The 18378-nt window shown below is 38.8% G+C and overlaps 2 protein-coding genes across 5 annotated transcripts in view; both read right to left on the reverse strand.

The window, feature by feature from the left end:
• Window positions 1–3555, reverse strand: part of PTPRB (protein tyrosine phosphatase receptor type B) — a 126363-nt gene extending 122808 nt beyond the window's left edge. Inside the window, exons 1-2 of the mRNA XM_008004016.3 lie at window positions 3466–3555; window positions 1791–2186 (exon numbers count right to left, since the gene is read on the reverse strand). Coding sequence (XP_008002207.3) covers window positions 1791–2186; window positions 3466–3520 — 451 coding nt within the window. The 5' untranslated portion in view covers window positions 3521–3555. The remainder of the gene's footprint in view (window positions 1–1790; window positions 2187–3465) is intronic.
• Window positions 3556–4204: 649 nt separating this feature from the next.
• Window positions 4205–18378, reverse strand: part of PTPRR (protein tyrosine phosphatase receptor type R) — a 283354-nt gene continuing 269180 nt past the window's right edge. For 3 of the 4 annotated variants that reach the window (XM_008004011.3, XM_008004014.3, XM_073020948.1), the window contains one exon: window positions 4205–5414. In XM_008004011.3, coding sequence (XP_008002202.3) covers window positions 5321–5414 — 94 coding nt within the window. In that variant the 3' untranslated portion in view covers window positions 4205–5320. Of the gene's footprint in view, window positions 5415–17258; window positions 17366–18378 lie in introns of all 4 variants that reach the window. The other variant, XM_008004012.3, reaches the window with a different exon arrangement.

Genomic DNA, 18378 nt, shown 5'->3' on the forward strand with positions numbered 1-18378 from the left:
AAGATTACAAATGGAATGGTTATATTCCAAACGGAATATTTGTAATGTTCCATTACACTGGATATTACAAATGGAGTAGTTATAATGTTTCTATATTATTTAGGAGAGGCCTTGATAGATGAACCACAGGAAAGGTATTGTACAAATTGGTGCTATATGCTGAATATTTTCTGATAAAGTTGAATTTTCTAATTGGTTTTTTAATCTTATTCTCATAAGCAGAAATGATATAAGAATAGAAACTGTAACTCTCAACCTTTATTGTAACAAAGCATACAGCTTATTGTAGAAAAGCGTAACACGTTCAACTGGTATCTAGTTAAATGCTTGTTTTAACTTACAGAATGAATGAGAAAAAATTGTTCAAAGTTACCATGTGGAAAAACTAATATAAGCCTCAAAAATCAATACCTAATGAAAAGACTTAACAATACAGTGGATGCTGATCTCCGTATTTGATTATGGATCAAAATTTTCTGGTGATTAATAAATATCAAGTATTATGCACAAATCCAGATTTCCTGAAACAGAATCTTGGAGGTGGTTGTAGAGGAAAAAATGGTGGGAAAGAATCCTGGGAATGTGTATTTTTTTAATCTATATTTTTAGTTCTGGGGTACATGTGCAGGGTGTGCAGGTTTGTTACATAGGTAAATGTGTGCCGTGGTGCTTTGTTGTACCTATCAACCCATCACCTAGGAATTAAGCCCAGCATGCATTAGCTACGGGAATGTGTATTTTTAGTAAGCCCTCCCTTTTCTACCCGACGTGATTCTTATGAAAGCCATGGGGCAAGTCTGCGGTCAAGCATCTAAGAATCTCTGGTATAGTGAAATGTACACTGAACAAAGAGTTAAAAAACTTAGGCTCTAATCATAGATCTGGTACAAATTACTTAACCCTGACAAATTTGTCTTCTTGGTGAGGCGCTTCATTTCTTGATAACTTTTCCCATACTTTGTAAGGTCCATTGTTGCCTAATACATTGTGATTCATCAGTTTTATCTTTCATGACTTCCTAAAGCAAACCTCTAATAGAGGAGTAAATACACAATAACATGATTAACTTCAAGAGAAGATTAAACTGCCTATATATTCCACAAGAAAAATTCCTAGCTCAGGACTGATCTGTGTCCTGCACCAGGAGCTCGCGCATGTATATAACATGTGTTTTTACCTGTGTCCATTATCTGGGTTATATCCATTAATGGTCAATAAATTAGAAAAATCTATGGCTTCCCATTGATTCTTAACATTTCAAAAGCATGTTACCACCAAAAGATATCAATAAAAGAGATTTGCAAAAACACATCTATCTTCCAGTCTTATCAAGCACCATTCTGATGTTCTAATAATTTCTTATAATCAGCAAATAGAAGTGTCCGTCAATAAAATCTAACAATTTCCTGATTACTGACTTTAGTCATTACATATATATGCTGTGTATATGCCTAGATCCATATTCCTACATCTAACAGTGCTTAACCATATTATCTGGCAGAGAAGAGAGGCTCATGAAATATTTGTGGAATTAATAAAAGAAGCAAGACAAGAAGGGAAGGAAGAACAAGCAATAGAAAAAGTTGGGCTTATTTTAATGAGGGTAATGAAGTCTTCCATCATTGGGCACTTCACCATCCACCTCCATTAGCTTACGAATCTTCCATAGGAAATATGTTGGGGCATGTGGACTTCCCTTAAATGTAGAAAAACAAAACAAAACAAAACAAAAAAACCCAAGATATTTAGTAGAAAGACTTTCAGGATTCGTTCTGAAAGGAATAGCTCACCTTTTTTTAAACAGAGGCTTTCATTGACCAGTTTTCCCTCCTTGTTGACGTCTATTTTCATCCAGCTATGGAGGTATTTCCTGGCCTTCTTGACCACTACTCTGGAGCCTTGTTTCTGGAGAAAGAGAGACGTATTTTCCACCTCAAGGAAGCCTTCCTGATCATAGCAGGTCCATCGGGGTGCCTGGGAACACCGGTCCAAGATGGCTGAGCGGGAGGGGCCACGAGAGGAGTTGGAGATGGCCAAGCATAGTGCAGATTTAACATGAAGGAGCTTTTCATCCTCAGTCCATGTCCACTGCTGGTTCTGGATGGTCCTATTGCATGAGCCCACGACCACTTTCTCATTTTTGAAAAGACACTGTTGTTTCTGGACATGGACAATCTGAAACCCTTCTGGAAGATGAAAAGCTCATAAAGCACTAGGTAGCAAATTATGAGGCCCATTAGAAAACGGAAGAACCCACCCACAAATGAGCTGAATAAAATCACTAGTTTACTTATATTTTGTTATTGCTATCATTTCAAGTGAATATTGTCATATTTAACACGTGATTTAAAATTCCAAAGCTGACGATGTAAAATGTCAACATGTCACACTTAACGCCCCATCTTTTTTTTTTTTTTTTTTTTTTTTAATTTTCACATGCTTTAGGGGACAAAAACACACCTTTTATTGGAAAATGAAAGGAAGCTTGGAAAGAAACAAAATCATCCAAAGTATACAGTATATTTTAGCCCAATTAGTTAGATATTCTGAAGTTATGAAACGCTCAGCTCCCTTTTTAAACATTTGACATATTCGATATAACCTTCCTCCCCTACCTTAAAAAGGTACCCCCTTTTCCAGTCTTTAAATTCACATTGCAGTATTTGTATACAAATTTCATAGTTTGAATAACAATTTAAAAAAATTGCATACATTTATCAAAAAATAAAACAAATGTTCCCACTTCTCCAAGCACAACCTCCTAGCTAATTGCAGCCCATGAAAGTATTGATTATCACAAACTAAATTTCCTTTAGTCATGGAGAGGAACATTTCTCTATTTTATGACAATATCTACAGTTTTCTCTCAAATACTAATAGATCTTTTAAAAATCATCATTTTCCAATGTAAGAAAATTAAACATCCAATTGCTAAACATAAGTATTAAAATGCAAGATATTCTGGCTCAGAAACGATTTTCAATGAGGTTTTACTTAAATTGCCCAGCTCGTTCATGAGAATGTTCAGCCTTGCCAAATGACAACTTCCAAATAAAACACACTACACTTCGTCACCCACTTTAATCATATTTCTTCCATTTTCTTTCTTTAACACAAAAGAAAATAAAACTATAACCGGGTTGGAAAAAGGCTTGGGGAAAGCCACAGACTGTTACATAACACAGACTTTTCCTCGGGGTTCTTTATGCTCTGCTCTAAATGTATCATTTCAGGGGCTGCCTCAAGCATTGGAGGATGAGAGGAGAGCATTTATTTTCTTTTGGAGAGAAATCTCAACAGTGTGGGCATAGCTGGCTCCTTTTATTCCCGCTTTTCATCGTCTTTGGCTAAACTGCCATGGAGACCTGGCCCCTTCCACCTCATTTTAGACACTTTTCAAAGACCAGAGACTCCTTGGCTAGATCTGGAAGAAATGCCTCAGGAAACTGAGGCAGACTCACTCACCTGAGTTCCTGAAGATCAAGCAGGTAAGAATCACCATGTAAAATTCAGCCTCCATTTTCCACTTAGCAACTGTTCATGCTTCGCTTGGGAAAAAAAAAAATTCTCCCAGATAAGAGAAGCAAAGACTAGGAAGGAAATGTGCCTTCATGGTGGGGGGAAAAGTCAGTGACGAGCACTTCCTCCTATTGAATTGTTTGGGGAAGTTTTACACCAGTGTCCTTTTGTCTGTTTCCTTAGAAAGAAGGGATTATGATTACCTCTCTTTTTTTTTATGTAGAAAATATTCCAGCCTTCAAGAGCAGAGTAAATCTCATTAAGACCTTACCTACCTTTCCTTTGGCGTGTGACTACTTCTTAACCTCAAGAAGAAAGAAAGGAATTGTAATCTTAGATAATTGAATGTTCCTGAAACATTACATCTCTTCAGGTGATGTGATTCTGCTGAATAAACACAAGCCATGTAATTCATGAGGGTCTATGACAAGTGATATAAAGACATAAACACGTACTGTTTGTATAATGATACGCTGCAAGTCTATTGAGAAACACCACATAATGATGGCACTTCTAGATCATTATCTCCCAAGTGATGACAATATTACATTTTGAGATCGTCATCTTCACTGGGGAGATGCAGACACTAAAATTAAACCCATCACATTATCTACTTTGGTCTTCCCCAAACAGATGATGGCCTCTTTCCAACTAGAAAAAAAAAAAAAAAAAGAATATGCTTTACTCAGTGTTTAGTATTAAGAGTTTATTGGCAGTATGAAACAAAGTCAACATTGCTGCATTAAAAATTCATATTTGAGCAGAACAGCTAGTGTTTGCTGAGGGTAGTTATTTGAATTTTTTTTGTCTCTTGAAGGTTGAAACCTTTCAGAAATGTAAGGACATACATGGAAATGCCCTTATAAGGAACCTCCGAAAATGGGACAGGCTATATCATTCCTGAAGGCATATACATTTTGTTGAGAGAAAGATTCCAGGTAGATAGCATATTCAAAAATCCCTTCTTAGCAAAAGAGTGACACGTAGTTAAAATTTTTGATACTTCATAGTCGCTACAAATTTGTTTTTCCCTTTTAAAGTAAAATGACTCACGATGTAGAAATACAGTGGATAGAGTTCTGGAGCAGAAGCCACCTCTATGACCAATAATAGAGTGTAAATACATATATACCCGATGACAATCATTGTGCTCTGTAATTGTTTGATAGGAGGTACTATAAATACACATTTAATAGGTAATATTATCAAGACACATTTCCATATAAAACAGTTACTGCTTTTGATTTTTGTTTTTCAAAAACAAAGACTTATTTGTTAAAAATCCATTATCAACCACTTGCAACGTTAGCAGCAAGATTCTGGTAACTGAGAAAGGTAATAGCACTTCAAAACAGGAACAGTTTAACAGCTGACGGTCCATTCACAAGACAGATTTTGCAAACATTAAAGCATCTAACACATAATACGAAGGTCTTCAGCAGCTCATCCAGTCATCACCTGATGACATTTATTACTGAATATTACATACATACATTCTGTGTGGCAGATAGAGTTCGTACAGACAAAACAAAATCTGCCTTAGGCTGTGTGAGAAACCTATCTTACCTCCATCATCAAAAAACCTTCGAAATAATTCGGGGGATGCTTACAAATGCATTCATATACACAAGGAGCTGGCAATCTTAAATATGTAGCCCAGTCTTCCACAATCCATGCCATACGTTGTCTTCAAAGCCTCTCCTTCCCTCCATTGCAGGAAGCTCCTTCTAGAAGCCTTGGGTGGGTAATTTGACTAATCACCCACATCAAGAGATTGATGGTCTGACAAGCCTTCAATGACTCACTGAACAGTCTCTGCTGAAAGTCTGCTCTCATACAGGCACAGAGCATGGTGCACAAATTCATACTGCTCACTGGTTTGCACCATTCCACCTCTGCAAGGAAGAAATCACAAAATAACTTCATTTTGCTAAAATCTTGCAATTTCAAGTAACACGGAGATACATCCAAGCTAGGGTGTTATGTCAAAGACACATAGGACAGTCGACCTAGTGGTTCTTTTGTTATTCCTCTAACCTGTGTCCAAATGTCTCAACTATCAAAGCGAACATGCTAATGTATATAAAGGGCTTAACACAGTCCCTGGCACCCAGTAGGCATGTGATTAATTTTACTTATGTAACATTACTGGGGAGGTGGTAAGTCTAATGATCAAGTACTTGGATTTGGCAACAGCCAAGGTGAGTTCAAATCCCTCCTCTGCCAATTCTTAGCCGTATGTTCTTGGACAAATTCCTCAAAACCCCTTTAGTTTCCTACTCTGTTAAAGCAGGATAGTAAGAGTAACTACTTTGTAAGGTTGCTGTGAAGGTTAAAGAGATTCAGTGTAGCTGGTGTATTGATATTACTTCTGAGGTGCCTCATTGATTCATCTCGTGTTAAAATGGTTTACACATTTGGCTTAAAATTGATTGACGGAGACAAACCAAACTAAACTCATCTGCAAAATGTTGCTCTTTCTACAAGTAAAAAATAAGTCTACCTTGGAATGGTTTATTTGAATATGTTGTATGGAAGCAACCTTAGCCTTTGGGTGTACTGGGTGTCTAAACACAATAGTGGGCGAGTCCTTAAATGAGTTGGAAAAAGGGAATTGGCTCTGCTCTGCCATTTTCCTCTCAGTTATCACCATTATCACTAGCTGCTCAGCACCCTTCTTGTCAATGGATTCATAGAAGGCACTTGGCTTCACGAGAAATAATGGTGCTTCTCCTTATGCTTTTATATACATAATACCTATATCACATTTTCCCCCTTCATAATTATGATCCTTTTTTTGTTTCAGTTTTTGAGACGAGGTCTCTTTAATCGCTTAGGCTGTTGTGCAGTGGCATGATCACAGCTCAGTGCAGCCTCGACTTCCTGGGATCAAGCAAGTCTCCCACCTCAGCCTCTGGAGTAGATGGGACTACAGGCACCACCACACCTGGACAATTTTTTGATTGATTTTTCTTGTAGAGACAAGATCTCACTATGTTGCCTAGGCTGGTCTCCTGGACTCAAGTGATCCTCTTGTCTCGGGCTCCCAAAGTGATAGAATCACAGGCATGAACCACGGTATCTAGCCCTATAATTATGATTTTTTAGCTTGACAAAGTTACAAGACATTAATATGTTACTTACTATTCCTGCTCACTGTATAAAAGCATCACTGTCGGTAACTATTTGAAGTCTTGTAAAGTCTCTATAACTCTGCAATCATGCAACAAATCTTATCTTTTAGTTTAACTCCATGTTTTAACCAGATTTTTCCAAGTGGCTGTTAGTATCATTCAAAATAACTTTGATTATTTAGGCACTTCAACTTAAAAACAAGATATCTTGTCTCACTGTAACAAGACTTCTAGTTAATGGTAATAATAAAAACTGGGCTTGTATCTATGTTTATTTGTCAACCTATGCCAATTTTAAAGTCAGTAAAACTTCCCTGTTTTAAACAGTGATTCCCCAGGAAAATTAACATGATGTCAAAATGATGTATTTGGCAAAAAATAAAGAGGTAAATTCATAGTTTTTGGTGACAGCAACTTATTGACAGAAGTATTTGATTGGTCTTTCTCCCCTAGAACTGTACATTTTGTTGCACTGAAGGCAACCGTCTGGGCCAAGTATTCCTTGGTCAGAAGTGAACAATAGAAATGGCCAGCTGAGAATGTGGTAATGGTTTCTCTTCTTAACTGTGTGATGACATCTGGGCTCACCTAAAATCATAGCAGGTGTTCTGAAGATGCTGGCTTGAACTGTGAAGCTTGGGAGACACCACCACAGTAAATATTAGGGTAGCTCCAGGGAGCTGAGAGGTGCCTCCCTTCCTCTGGCATTTGCACAGCTCAGGGCACCAGTACTCCCCCTTGAGCTGCAGACAGTATGTGAAAGCTTCTATGTGCTCCACCTCTTAGGCTCTGGTCTGTCAACTTCCTCTCACCATTTACCTCACTTTGAGGCAAGATTTTCCCCTTCTTGTATGTTCTGGTCAGCACTGGTATTTACATATCCAACTGGTGAATGAATGGAGACACAGTTTAGATTTTAATAACTGTTTTGCCCTAAGTGGGTCAGTGGTGTAATTTAATGGTTGGAGTATATTTACTATGACATTCTGTTCACTAAATCAAGGTTGTTTTAGCCAGTGAAGGTGGCGAAGATGGAGAAACATACTCATTAATTGTGGGCTGGCAAAATTCTTGCAGGTCTGAAGGCTTCAGGAAGGTATTATGAAAAATTCTCTTACTTCCCACTTAATTTGGAAAATAAAAATGAAAAAAAAAAATTGGCATTAGAGGAATCCTTAGAGATCATCTACTCTAGTCACTGAAAATATAGCTTTTTTAGAAATCTTGCAATTTTAGAGGCAGGCTTTTCCAAGGTTGGCAGGAAAACTTTTAAGACATCAACATGAAGCTGCCCCTTTCTAACTTTCACCTCATTGGTCCAACTGAAATAACCCAAAAGAAGTCTTAAGGCTCCACTGTGGTCACACAACAGCTCTCCAAAGGCTGGAAAACAGCCATCAAAGTCTTATAATCTTTTCTTCTTTAGACTAAACATCCTGTGGTCACTCAGTATTTCTGAACAGCCTGGTTTCTCTGTCACTCACCACTCTAGTCTCCCTCGTCTACAGGCTATTTTATCAAATATGACCTTCTTAGAGTGTTGTGTCTCCTCTTGATAAGATCTATGAAGTAGGCTTATTTTCTCCTCCAGCTGTACATTACAGACCAATAGATTTGCATTTGCCGGTGCATCAGGTGGTAAGGTCCCCCGGTGCCTACACGGTACCTGGTACTTCATAGTATTTTAAGGTATTAATGATAGTGTAGATCAAATAAAAAGCTAACTGACTTTTTTTGAATGTGGACATTACAGCTTTCTTCCATCCTGTAATTATGCTACTGAAGTTTTGAAACTAAATGCAAGGCTTTCTATTTATTCTTGTTAATTTCAATTTGTTAGTTTCAGCACAATGCTCTTGTTTACTGCATCACTATCTGTCAATGTTAGTCTTCCATTTCTCACTCCCAGCATTGTGTCTCCCAGATATTTAACAAGGATCCCTCACATCTTTTTATCTAAGGCATTAAAAAAATAGAAAAAGAGACAAAGTAGGGTCTTTAATATGAGTATGCTGATATCATGTTATATACTATCTGATCCCATTCTAAAATTATTTCCAACTAGGTTGTAGGTCCTTTAAAGACCTACAAGCATAATGGCATAGTCTTCTTCTACTTGTAACAATAAAAAGCACTTACCAGTCCTAGGTAAATACTTGTCAAATGAATTACCCAGGTCATGCTATTTTCATGTCATGTGAAAACAGATAAACTCTAGGCTAAAAGAAAGCAAAAGGTATTCCAGGATGCATTCACTGGAGGCTGGTTCAAATTCAGGAACTCATCATAATCATCTTTGAAAATATTAAATAAATGTCCTACTGCATATATTGATATGTAGAATACTGTGTTGGCTGGGTGCAGTGGCTCATGCCTGTTACCCCAGCACTTTGGGAGTGCTGGGTGGAACACTAGAGCCCAAAGTAGGAGGATCACTTGAGCTCAGGAGCTCGAGACCAGCCTGGGCAACATAGTTAGACCCTGTCTACAAATTAAAAGAAAAATTAGCTGGACATGGTGGTGTATGCCTGTGGTCCCAGCTACACAGGAGGCTGAGGCGGGAGGATAGCATTTGCTCTATAACAAGTAATCCATTCTTACAAAGGTCAGCAGAGTCTTCTTTCTTCTTATTTTTGATTCAGAGTCTTGCTTTGTTGCCCAGGCTGGAGTGTAGTCATGCAGTCACAGCTCACTGAAGCCTTAGCCTCCAAGGCTCAGGTGATTCTCCCATCTCAGCCTCCCAAGTAGGTAGGATAATAGGTGCATGCCACCAAGCTGAGTTAATTTTTTCCTTTTTTTTTTTTTTTTTTTCAGAGATAGAGTTTTGCCATGTTGCCCAAGCTGGTCTTGAATTCCTAGGCTCAGGAAATCCTTCCACCTCAGCCTCCCAAAGTGCTGGGATTATAGGCATGAGCCACCATGCCTGGCAAATGCAGTTTTTTAGATAGGCTGGTCATAGTAAAAAAAGAAACAACTAAGAAGCTAGTACAGTGTCTGTATACGAAATATATTTATGGAATAAATGAATAAAGCTAGGTTAATTATGGAACTCTCAAGACAGCTCTATAGTAATTCATCCTCAGGAGTCTGACTTGGACTCCAGGAAGCCCTTAGGTCAGATAGGTTTCATGGATTTGCTGGTCTGAATCTATATTACTGATACAAAGTTCCCAATACAAAGTGCTTCTGGGAGGTGAGAAACAGGGGTGCTCTTTTTCTTACTTTTTCTTTTCCTTTTTAGGGCAGGGTCTCACTGTGTCATCCTGGCTGGATCATGGCTCACTGCAGCCTCAACCTCCCAGGTCAAGTGATCTCCTTAGCCTCCCAAGTACCTGGGACTACAGGTGCTCACCAATATGCATGCACCTTAAATTGCAAGCAGAAGTGAAACTTAACTCGGGTTCATATCTGATAAATGCTTATGTTAGAACTAAACCATAACCCCAGCCAATCATAAGCACCCAACTCACATATTATTATGTCACTAAAGACTTTCCAATACGGTACCTGAAAAAAGGCATTTATGTCATTGCAAACCAACCAAATAAATTCTTTATTTTGTTTCTGCACTTTCCCAACAAATACTTGCCTCTGGCATTTTGTCACAGGAACACTAAAGCTCTTTTGGTCTGGTGTTTCCCAATGTATGACTGGCTTCTTACTAAATAAACTCTTTAAAATTTTATTGTGCCTCAGATATTTCTTTTCCGGTACACATTTGTTTTCCCAGGAGGTATAATACATCAAGTGACAATACCTACTGCTGAGCAGGAGTTAGTTTACCAAAAAAGAGTAAAGTCAAATAAAAATGTCAAGGGAACCCCAGCTAGCTGAGAGAGTGGTGCCAAGTTCATTACCCGGGGGGATCAGAGTGTGTTAAGAGGGAAAAAGACAGCATACACTGTTGTCAAGACAAATTCTGTCTCCACCACTTACTAGATATTTTACCCCACTACACAATCTCTGCAGTGCTCAGTTTTCTCATCTGCAAATGATGCAACAATAAAAACAATAGTTCCTACTTTACAGCATTGTTGTGAGAAATAAATGGGACAATCATTTAACATGTTTAGCACACAGCCAAGCACATATCAATACCATAAATGTCAACCATTATTATTGTTATTGTTACTCTTTGGTACCATATGGTCAAAAAGGACTGGTTAGGAGGCTCTGGAGGGAGGCCCTCAAAGACCTTGGAGAACCAAGAGCAAATCTGGCAGAGGACATTAGTTTGCCCATTAAGATCCAAATATCTTTCTAAATATTGACCAGCCTAGAAGACGGGCATAGTGGAGGCAGATGATGCAGTGGAAAATAGTAGGCTTGGAGTCTGACAGATTCAGGTTTGAATCCTTGTTTTTTAACTTACTTAGCTAAATGATTTTAGACAAGTCATTTAGTCCTTCCCAACCTGGCTTTTCTCACTTGTAAAATGACATAAATGACAAACGTCATCGGGTTGTGAGGATTAAATGAATCAGAGCACATCAATGTCTGGCTGCAGGCTATTCACAGAATCCCCAGAGGCCCAGGGTTCTACAAAGGTGCCTGAGGACCCTGGGCAGGGCAGAGGAGGAGGAATGGGTCATTAGGGCCAGATGCCAATCCCAGCTTTGACCAGGGAAGTTGTGCTTTTATTGGTTTTCTGTGTTGGTGTTCTGGGGAAGATTCTGCCTGCAAAATGTTTTCCATTGTTCACAAAGAAGTTTGAAAACCACTGGCCTGGCTAATAAGGTATTTAGGTATTTCTCTAATAAGACTTCAAGTTTTGCAAGGTTTAAATGAAAGAATCCACAAAATACTTGGCACAGTAACTGCCCTTAGTGAGTACTAACTAAATGCTGTGTATTATTTTTCTTATTCTTAGTTAATACGACACCTGAGGTAACCATGTTTGGAAGAGTTGTGGTTCATTGGTGTTGTCCTGGTGTCATTATCAATTGGGTCACCTTTCACTCTCGGAAGTACCTTGGTTTGGATGATAAGTTATTTGTTCATCCTAATGATGCTCCATGCCATGCTGTGGAAGAAAGCCATTCCCTTTATTGCAAAAGTGGTGTTAGCCACGTGGCTTGGATTTCTTTGTGCCCGCAGACTATGAACACTGTGTTTGGCCAGGCCAGAGAGGATTCAGATATACTACCCTCCTATAAACGTCAGATAATCTCCTATCACCTTAGCTCCGCCAAACACAAAGATCAGTGTCGTCTCAGCCTCCATGCAGAGCAGCACGTAGCTGTGTCAGCTGGGGGTAAAGTCAGGTTAGGAAAGGAAAAAAAATGTAGTCTTTTTTTCCCTTTGCTACTGGGAGGGTGTTTTGAAAAAAACCCCTCCAGATGCCCAGGAGAGAGATTTGGCTTTTAACATGTTAAAATTTTGACCTTTTGTGACTATTCACTCACACATACAGAAAGCAACAGCCTTTCCTGTCGTACCGCCCAGCCCGTATCCGGTCTAATCAGTAGACAGAAGAAATTCTGCAGTGATGACTCACTTCTGGGCTAACAATGAAACTTATGCTCCTTTGCTTTTTATTATTTTCAAATCTGGAATTCTTTTGGTAAAGTTTGGTACAGTAAATTTAGAACAAAAGGTGTGGACGTTAATGTGCCTCCTGGGTAAAGCTCTGATAGCTTGGGCATGAGTCAAGTGAGGCTACCGTCTGCTGTGCTTAGCCGGGGTCAGCTGCAAGGTGTGTCTGGCCCCTTGGACAGAGGATTTCCCATGTCTTTATATAGATGTCATATCAAGGAGGGAGAACTTCAATGTAAATTTGGCCAATTCTGACCAGGAATTTTGAACATAGACACCTTCTCCAAAATAGATGTGTTCTAAAGTATCTGTAGGTCATAAAAATCAGCACACATCAAATAATTCAATTGATGAGTCTAACATATTTTGAGTTCCATTTTTTCCCCCTGAAATTTAGCTGTTTTCTTCTGAACACTCAAGTTAACACTTAATTAACTCCAAGCTAGGAAGAAGGAAAATGTCCCGGCAACCACTTGGAAGAGTCAGTTGGCATAATATGTTTTACAAAGTAGACCTCTTGTTATGATCTCAGGAACTATAATGTCAAGCAAATCCACACCAATTTCTAGGGCTTTATCTCCAAATGTCCTTAAAATAAGTAAACCAAAATGCTGAATTCCTGATCTTCAAATGAAATCTTTGAAGTTCATTAATTAGAGGAATCTGTGAGTATTTGGGAATGCAGAGAACTATGGATAAATGTAAGGTTACAGTTGATAAACCTTAGACCAACAAGCAGAAACTTTAGTTTTGAAATTATTATAACCAGGTTTTGGAAACAAAAAATATGCTGGGGACATATATTATCCTTGGAAATTGATGGCATATATATTCTTCTGAGATTGCTGTAGTTAAAAAAGAAAAGAAAATCATCGAACTGAAGTGACTAATCAAAACATTTAAACAATGATATGACGCACATTGGAAGCATCTTTTTATCCTGTGCGGGAAGCCACAAGTGAGGCCTTTGGATGTCATTCCAATTTAAGCCCTCTAAGGTAAGGATGTACAGGCAACTACAAATTCCATCCTTGACTCTTAAAAAGAAGGATTAGACAGAAAATTTCCTGTTACTCAGGAAGAAAAAAAGAGGAAAAAAAAAAAAGGCCTTGGAATCAGATATTATTTTACATGTTTAACTTCCCAGGTTCTGTTTTAAAATTCTTCCAGTGTCTAGTTGCCAATGGGATTAAAAGGAAAACGATGAGGAAAAAGTTATCTGAGGTCAGTCTGCAATGGAATATGTTCCTTTCCTGCCTGCTTAGATGTCTTCTGATGGTCATGAATTGCTCCTTAGTCATACTTCTGTAATATCTATGTGCATGTGAAGCACTGTCTGATGTTAAAATAGAAACATCATCTATAGTAATAAACTGAGACAGTGCATCTCTCATGAGAAAGGTGTAAATGACCTTCAATCACTATCTCAAACTGTAGAACCTTGACATACACAAGCCTAAATGAATCTTTTGTAGCAAGAGCTACATGCAGTGAAACTGGTTGGTTTAGCTTTATAGCAATTGGTATTTTTAACTAGTTGGTATAGTTAGAACAATTTAGTGGTATTTGAGATTAGAAGGTTTAAGAATTATATGGGCTTTCTAAGTAATAAAAAATGATTACAGTGTGTTCAGTTTAGTACTAATATTATGGATCTTTTTTTCAACTATACTTTTTAAAACTTGTTGACCTATAGACATATGGTAATCTCCTGTTAATAGGAAAATGTGATGGAGCAAAATATCCCTTTTGCAACAATGCTGGCCAACAGACAGTTTATTGTACTTATCATATTCAGATATTAATAAGTAATCTAAACTAAAATAATCAGAGATAAACGATTTTTCCTGGTTTATATAGCAACTTGTTTGGGGTCATTGCTGAAGGCAAGATTAGAATGTGAACTTCCTCTCCCTTCATCTTGTGTGTAACCCACTTAGGCCTCCCACTCCAGAAAACAACAGCAGAACCCCCAAAATCCAGAATTTAGTCAATCTAATTTGAGCAAAATTGAAAGTTCAGTTCAGAGTGTTTTATAAAAACTTCAAAATTGGTCATGTGGCCTGGAGATTTCCCCTTTTTTGGTTTTGAATTCTTCCTTTAGAATGAAAACTTTGGGCAATATATTCCTAAGGCTAGATTTTTAAAAAATCCACCCTTTTCCTAGGAGATGTTTGGCCAATGTTATGACTATTACTGCTATCCCATTGTTCTCCTCATAAACAAAGCTTCAAAGACTCAAAGAAAGCAAGAGCTGAGAGGGATCTCAGAAAGTCAGTTGGTCACTCTGCAATCACTGAATTCCAGGATGGAAAAGCATCTTGTTGAAGGAGTCCTGACATCCACCTAAGCTTTGTGTGAGTCACAGAATGAATATTAACTTGCAAGCATTAAAATAAAACAATCAGGTGGAGGTCCATGAGATATCTTACTCTTGATAGTAAGATATTTCTGGCTTTTATACCAGAAAAGGCTGGAGATCACTGTTATGTCCCACATCTCCTTTCACTAGGTAGACACAGAGGCCTAGAGTGGACAAATGGTCACATAGAAAATTAGGGGGCAGAGCCAGGCACCAAGCTCCTTGACATCTGGTCCAGAGATGTCTGGCATCTCATTCTTTTACTAGTCTTACCAGACAGTGTTCAGTTGCAATTGCCATACCACCCACTTCATCTTTTAATTAAAAGTGAATGCAGTGGAAATGAGGGGATGATCCATTAATGCCCTTCTAAATAAAACATTCGTGGGTGCCTTGCACTGAATTTGAACTCCTACTTGGTAAAAAAAAAAAGAAATCTTATTTTAGTTCAAAATATGCTCAAAAGTATTAGTAAAAGGAGAATCACAGACTCATGAATCTGCAATGAGAACTGAGCATCTATTAATAGAAGTTGTCCCAAAGCCAATAAAAATAATGTCTTGCCAGAGAATGAGGAATCCACCAAATGGTTTTGTCATTGTTGTTATACTGGAAACATCTATTCAGCATAACACATTTGTCTCTGAACCAGACCATTTGAATTTATTACTAAAATGCAGATTTGTGACTTGAGTAGAAATTGCTAGTTCTTGTCATGTTGAATTACAATGACCAGGCATTGTAATTTTGGGGGTGGTGGTGGTGGAAATCAACATTTTAATCCTATCCAGTGTTCAAGCTCTTGACTGATCGGTCATGAAAGAAGCCCCATTTTCAAGTATCCAAATCACTGTCTTGTCTTTTTCGTTGCTGTTAGCCATACCTGGACTCCTCAGAGAAGGCAGCTACAAGTGACGAGGGGTAGACTATAAAAATAAGATGCACAGTGTGCAGCCTTCATTGCTGGTGGTTGGAGGTTGTTAAAAAGAGTAGAAAAGGATAGAAAAAAGCCTGTGAAGCTTGTATTCTGCCAAATACAAAATATCAGCCTTCTGATATATTGGCTCTGTCTTTTCTCTCTCTTATTACACTTAGTTAGTTGCTTTTAATTAGTTGGCTCCACCCTTCCTTCCCTATCACGTTTGTTTTTTGGAGACAGAGTCTCACTCTCTCGCCCAGGCTGGAGTGCAGTGGTGTGAAGTCGGCTCACCACAACTCTGCCTCCTGGGTCCCAGCGATTCTCCTGCCTCAGTCTTCTGAGTAGCTGGGACTACAGGTGTGCACCACCATGCCCGGCTAATTTTTGTATTTAGTAGAGATGGGGTTTCACCATGTTGGCCAGGCTGGTCTTGAACTCCTGACCTCAAGTGATCCGCCTGCCTCAGCCCCACAAAGTGCTGGGACTACAGGCCTGAGACACCGTGCCCGGCCCCTTTCCTGTTTTTAGTGGTCCAGGTTCGGGCTTAAATTACTATCCCATCTCTAGTCTTCTCTTCGCCACAAAGCTTCCTGAAAGAACAGCTTACCTTTATTATTACAACTTCTTTCCCTCTCATTTAGATGGCTCTTGAGGAAATTCGTCTGTGGTCAAATAAATGTGAAAAAATGCTTAAACAAAAGTAAAGGAGTTTCTACACTGGGAGATTTTAGATTTTTTAATGCATTAATGCTTACTGTGAATCTCCAAGTGGAGAGGACGTCAAAGAAATACAATGTAGGGCTGGGTGCCACGGCTCATGCCTGCAGCCCCAGCACTTTGGGAGCCCGAGGCGGGCAGATCACCTGAGGTCAGGAGTTTGAGACCAGCCTGGCCAACATGGTAAAACACTGCCTCTACTAAAAATAAAAAAAGTTAGCTGGGAGTAATCCCAGCAACTTGGGAGGCCGAGGCAGGATAATCACTTGAACCCGGGAGGCGGAGGTTGCAGTGGGCCGAGATCGTGCCACTGCACTCCAGCCTGGGTGACAATAAAGAAACATATGTGTGTGTGTGTGTGTGTGTGTGTGTGTGTGTGTGTGTGTGTGTCCCGAACTTAGTCAAGAACCTACTTTGCTCCTGAACACCACCAAGAGGGTTTGGCTTAGGAGGCTCTCAGTAAATAATTGTTAATTAAACTATGCCCTGAGGAGGACAATCTTGGAAACCGGGAAAGCTGGTTAAGACACCCATTTTTCTACACCCAGATGCCTGATTCATGCTCAGTAGCAGATGTCTGGTGATGCCTGTTAAATGAATGAATGTATGCAGGATTCAGGAGCACCACTCTAAGCAGAGGTCTCAGATGCCTGTTCCACAGAATACAGGATGCAGGCCCATCTATTATGTTGGTGCAAAAATAATTGTAATAGCAAAAACCCCAATTACTTTTGCACCAACCTAATACAAACACTCATTCCATTCTAAAAATATCCTAAGACAGGGTTAGCTTCAAGGGATTGTGACCTGTGCAGTCATACATCTCTCACCTTCTTGTGCTGAGAAGGACCCTGCCCTTGGGTTAATGCTTTGCTGTCACTGTCTTGAAGTATTTGATACTTTTTAATCAACAGATGCCACATTTTCATTTTATACTGGGCCTCACAAATTATGTAGCTGGTCCTGCCCAAAGTGTCCCTTGGAGCTCTCTTTGGCTCTGTCTTAGTGCCTCTTGCTTTCCCAAGACAAGCCATGAGCTTGTCTAACAGTCTCCTTGATCAAAGGACCTCACCATGGCGTGTCCAGCATCTGAAGCCCTCTCTTCAATTTCCCTTCATCAAAAGCCAAGTTCTGAATGTATTCCTAATGCCAGGAGTTACACTCTCTCCAGCTACCACACTGAAAAGAACAGATCACCTTGTTTAGATTGAAGCGTTAATAGCTTAGAAGACATAAAGTGTTACCCCATCTCCCATCCCCAGGTTCAATAAACTTTAGAAAAGGATGATTCTTTTAAAAGAATCCATCCAAGATTAGCTCTTTACTAGCAGTATTTCAGACATTTGCTATACATTTTAGCATCCTCCATAGATAGATATTTTAAGAAGCAGCAATTTTTTGTCCCTCAAATTGTACTCTTAAGGCAGTTGCTGACAATGTCACTCCATCTATTCATAAAGCAGCTCTCATTTATACTAAAAACTGTTTTAAAAATTATGGTGTCCTGTTGTCATTGCATTTTGTTTTTAAGAAGTGGAGTTTTGCTATGTTGCCCAGGGTGGCCTCAAACTCCTGGGCTCATTTATTTAAATTGGCAGAGTATTATCAAAGAGATATGTTTTTGTCAAGAAGTTTTACAATAAACATATTCCAAAAGCCTATTTACTTTTATCTATAAGATTGATAAAAATCAAAGAAATAATTAGAGATCAGGTAAATGTCTCAGATTCCAATAGGTCCATTTTGTTACTTCCCAAGCTACTTGACTTCGGACTAGTTACTTGATATCTCGAAATCTTTGGTTCCTCTTTAAAAAAAATGAGGCCAAGAGATGCTTCTTTTCCTTCACTTGGGTTTATTTTTGGAGTTAAATAAGTCATGTGCTTTGAAGACAGTGGTGAAGAGTCCATGATTAAATACATTTCTGTATGTTGAATAGTGCATTCTGGAATCTCTGAAGACAGATTCAGAGCTGAAGGTAAGGATAGCCAGGAAAATCAGAATTTGTGGACAAGGTTTGAATAAGTGATGAAGAAAGATACGCTGCAAATGCATAAGGGTAGACATTTGGATTGGCTGAGACCAGTTTTCCCTTTACCGGCATGAGCCAAAAACACGGTTAATGGCAGCAGTTAGCCACAAATTGGAATTTTAAAAATGAGGTATAATAGGAAAATGCTGAAGGACTGGAA

The sequence above is a fragment of the Chlorocebus sabaeus genome, chromosome 11 (assembly GCF_047675955.1).
Source record: "Chlorocebus sabaeus isolate Y175 chromosome 11, mChlSab1.0.hap1, whole genome shotgun sequence".
Classification (NCBI taxonomy): domain Eukaryota; kingdom Metazoa; phylum Chordata; class Mammalia; order Primates; family Cercopithecidae; genus Chlorocebus; species Chlorocebus sabaeus.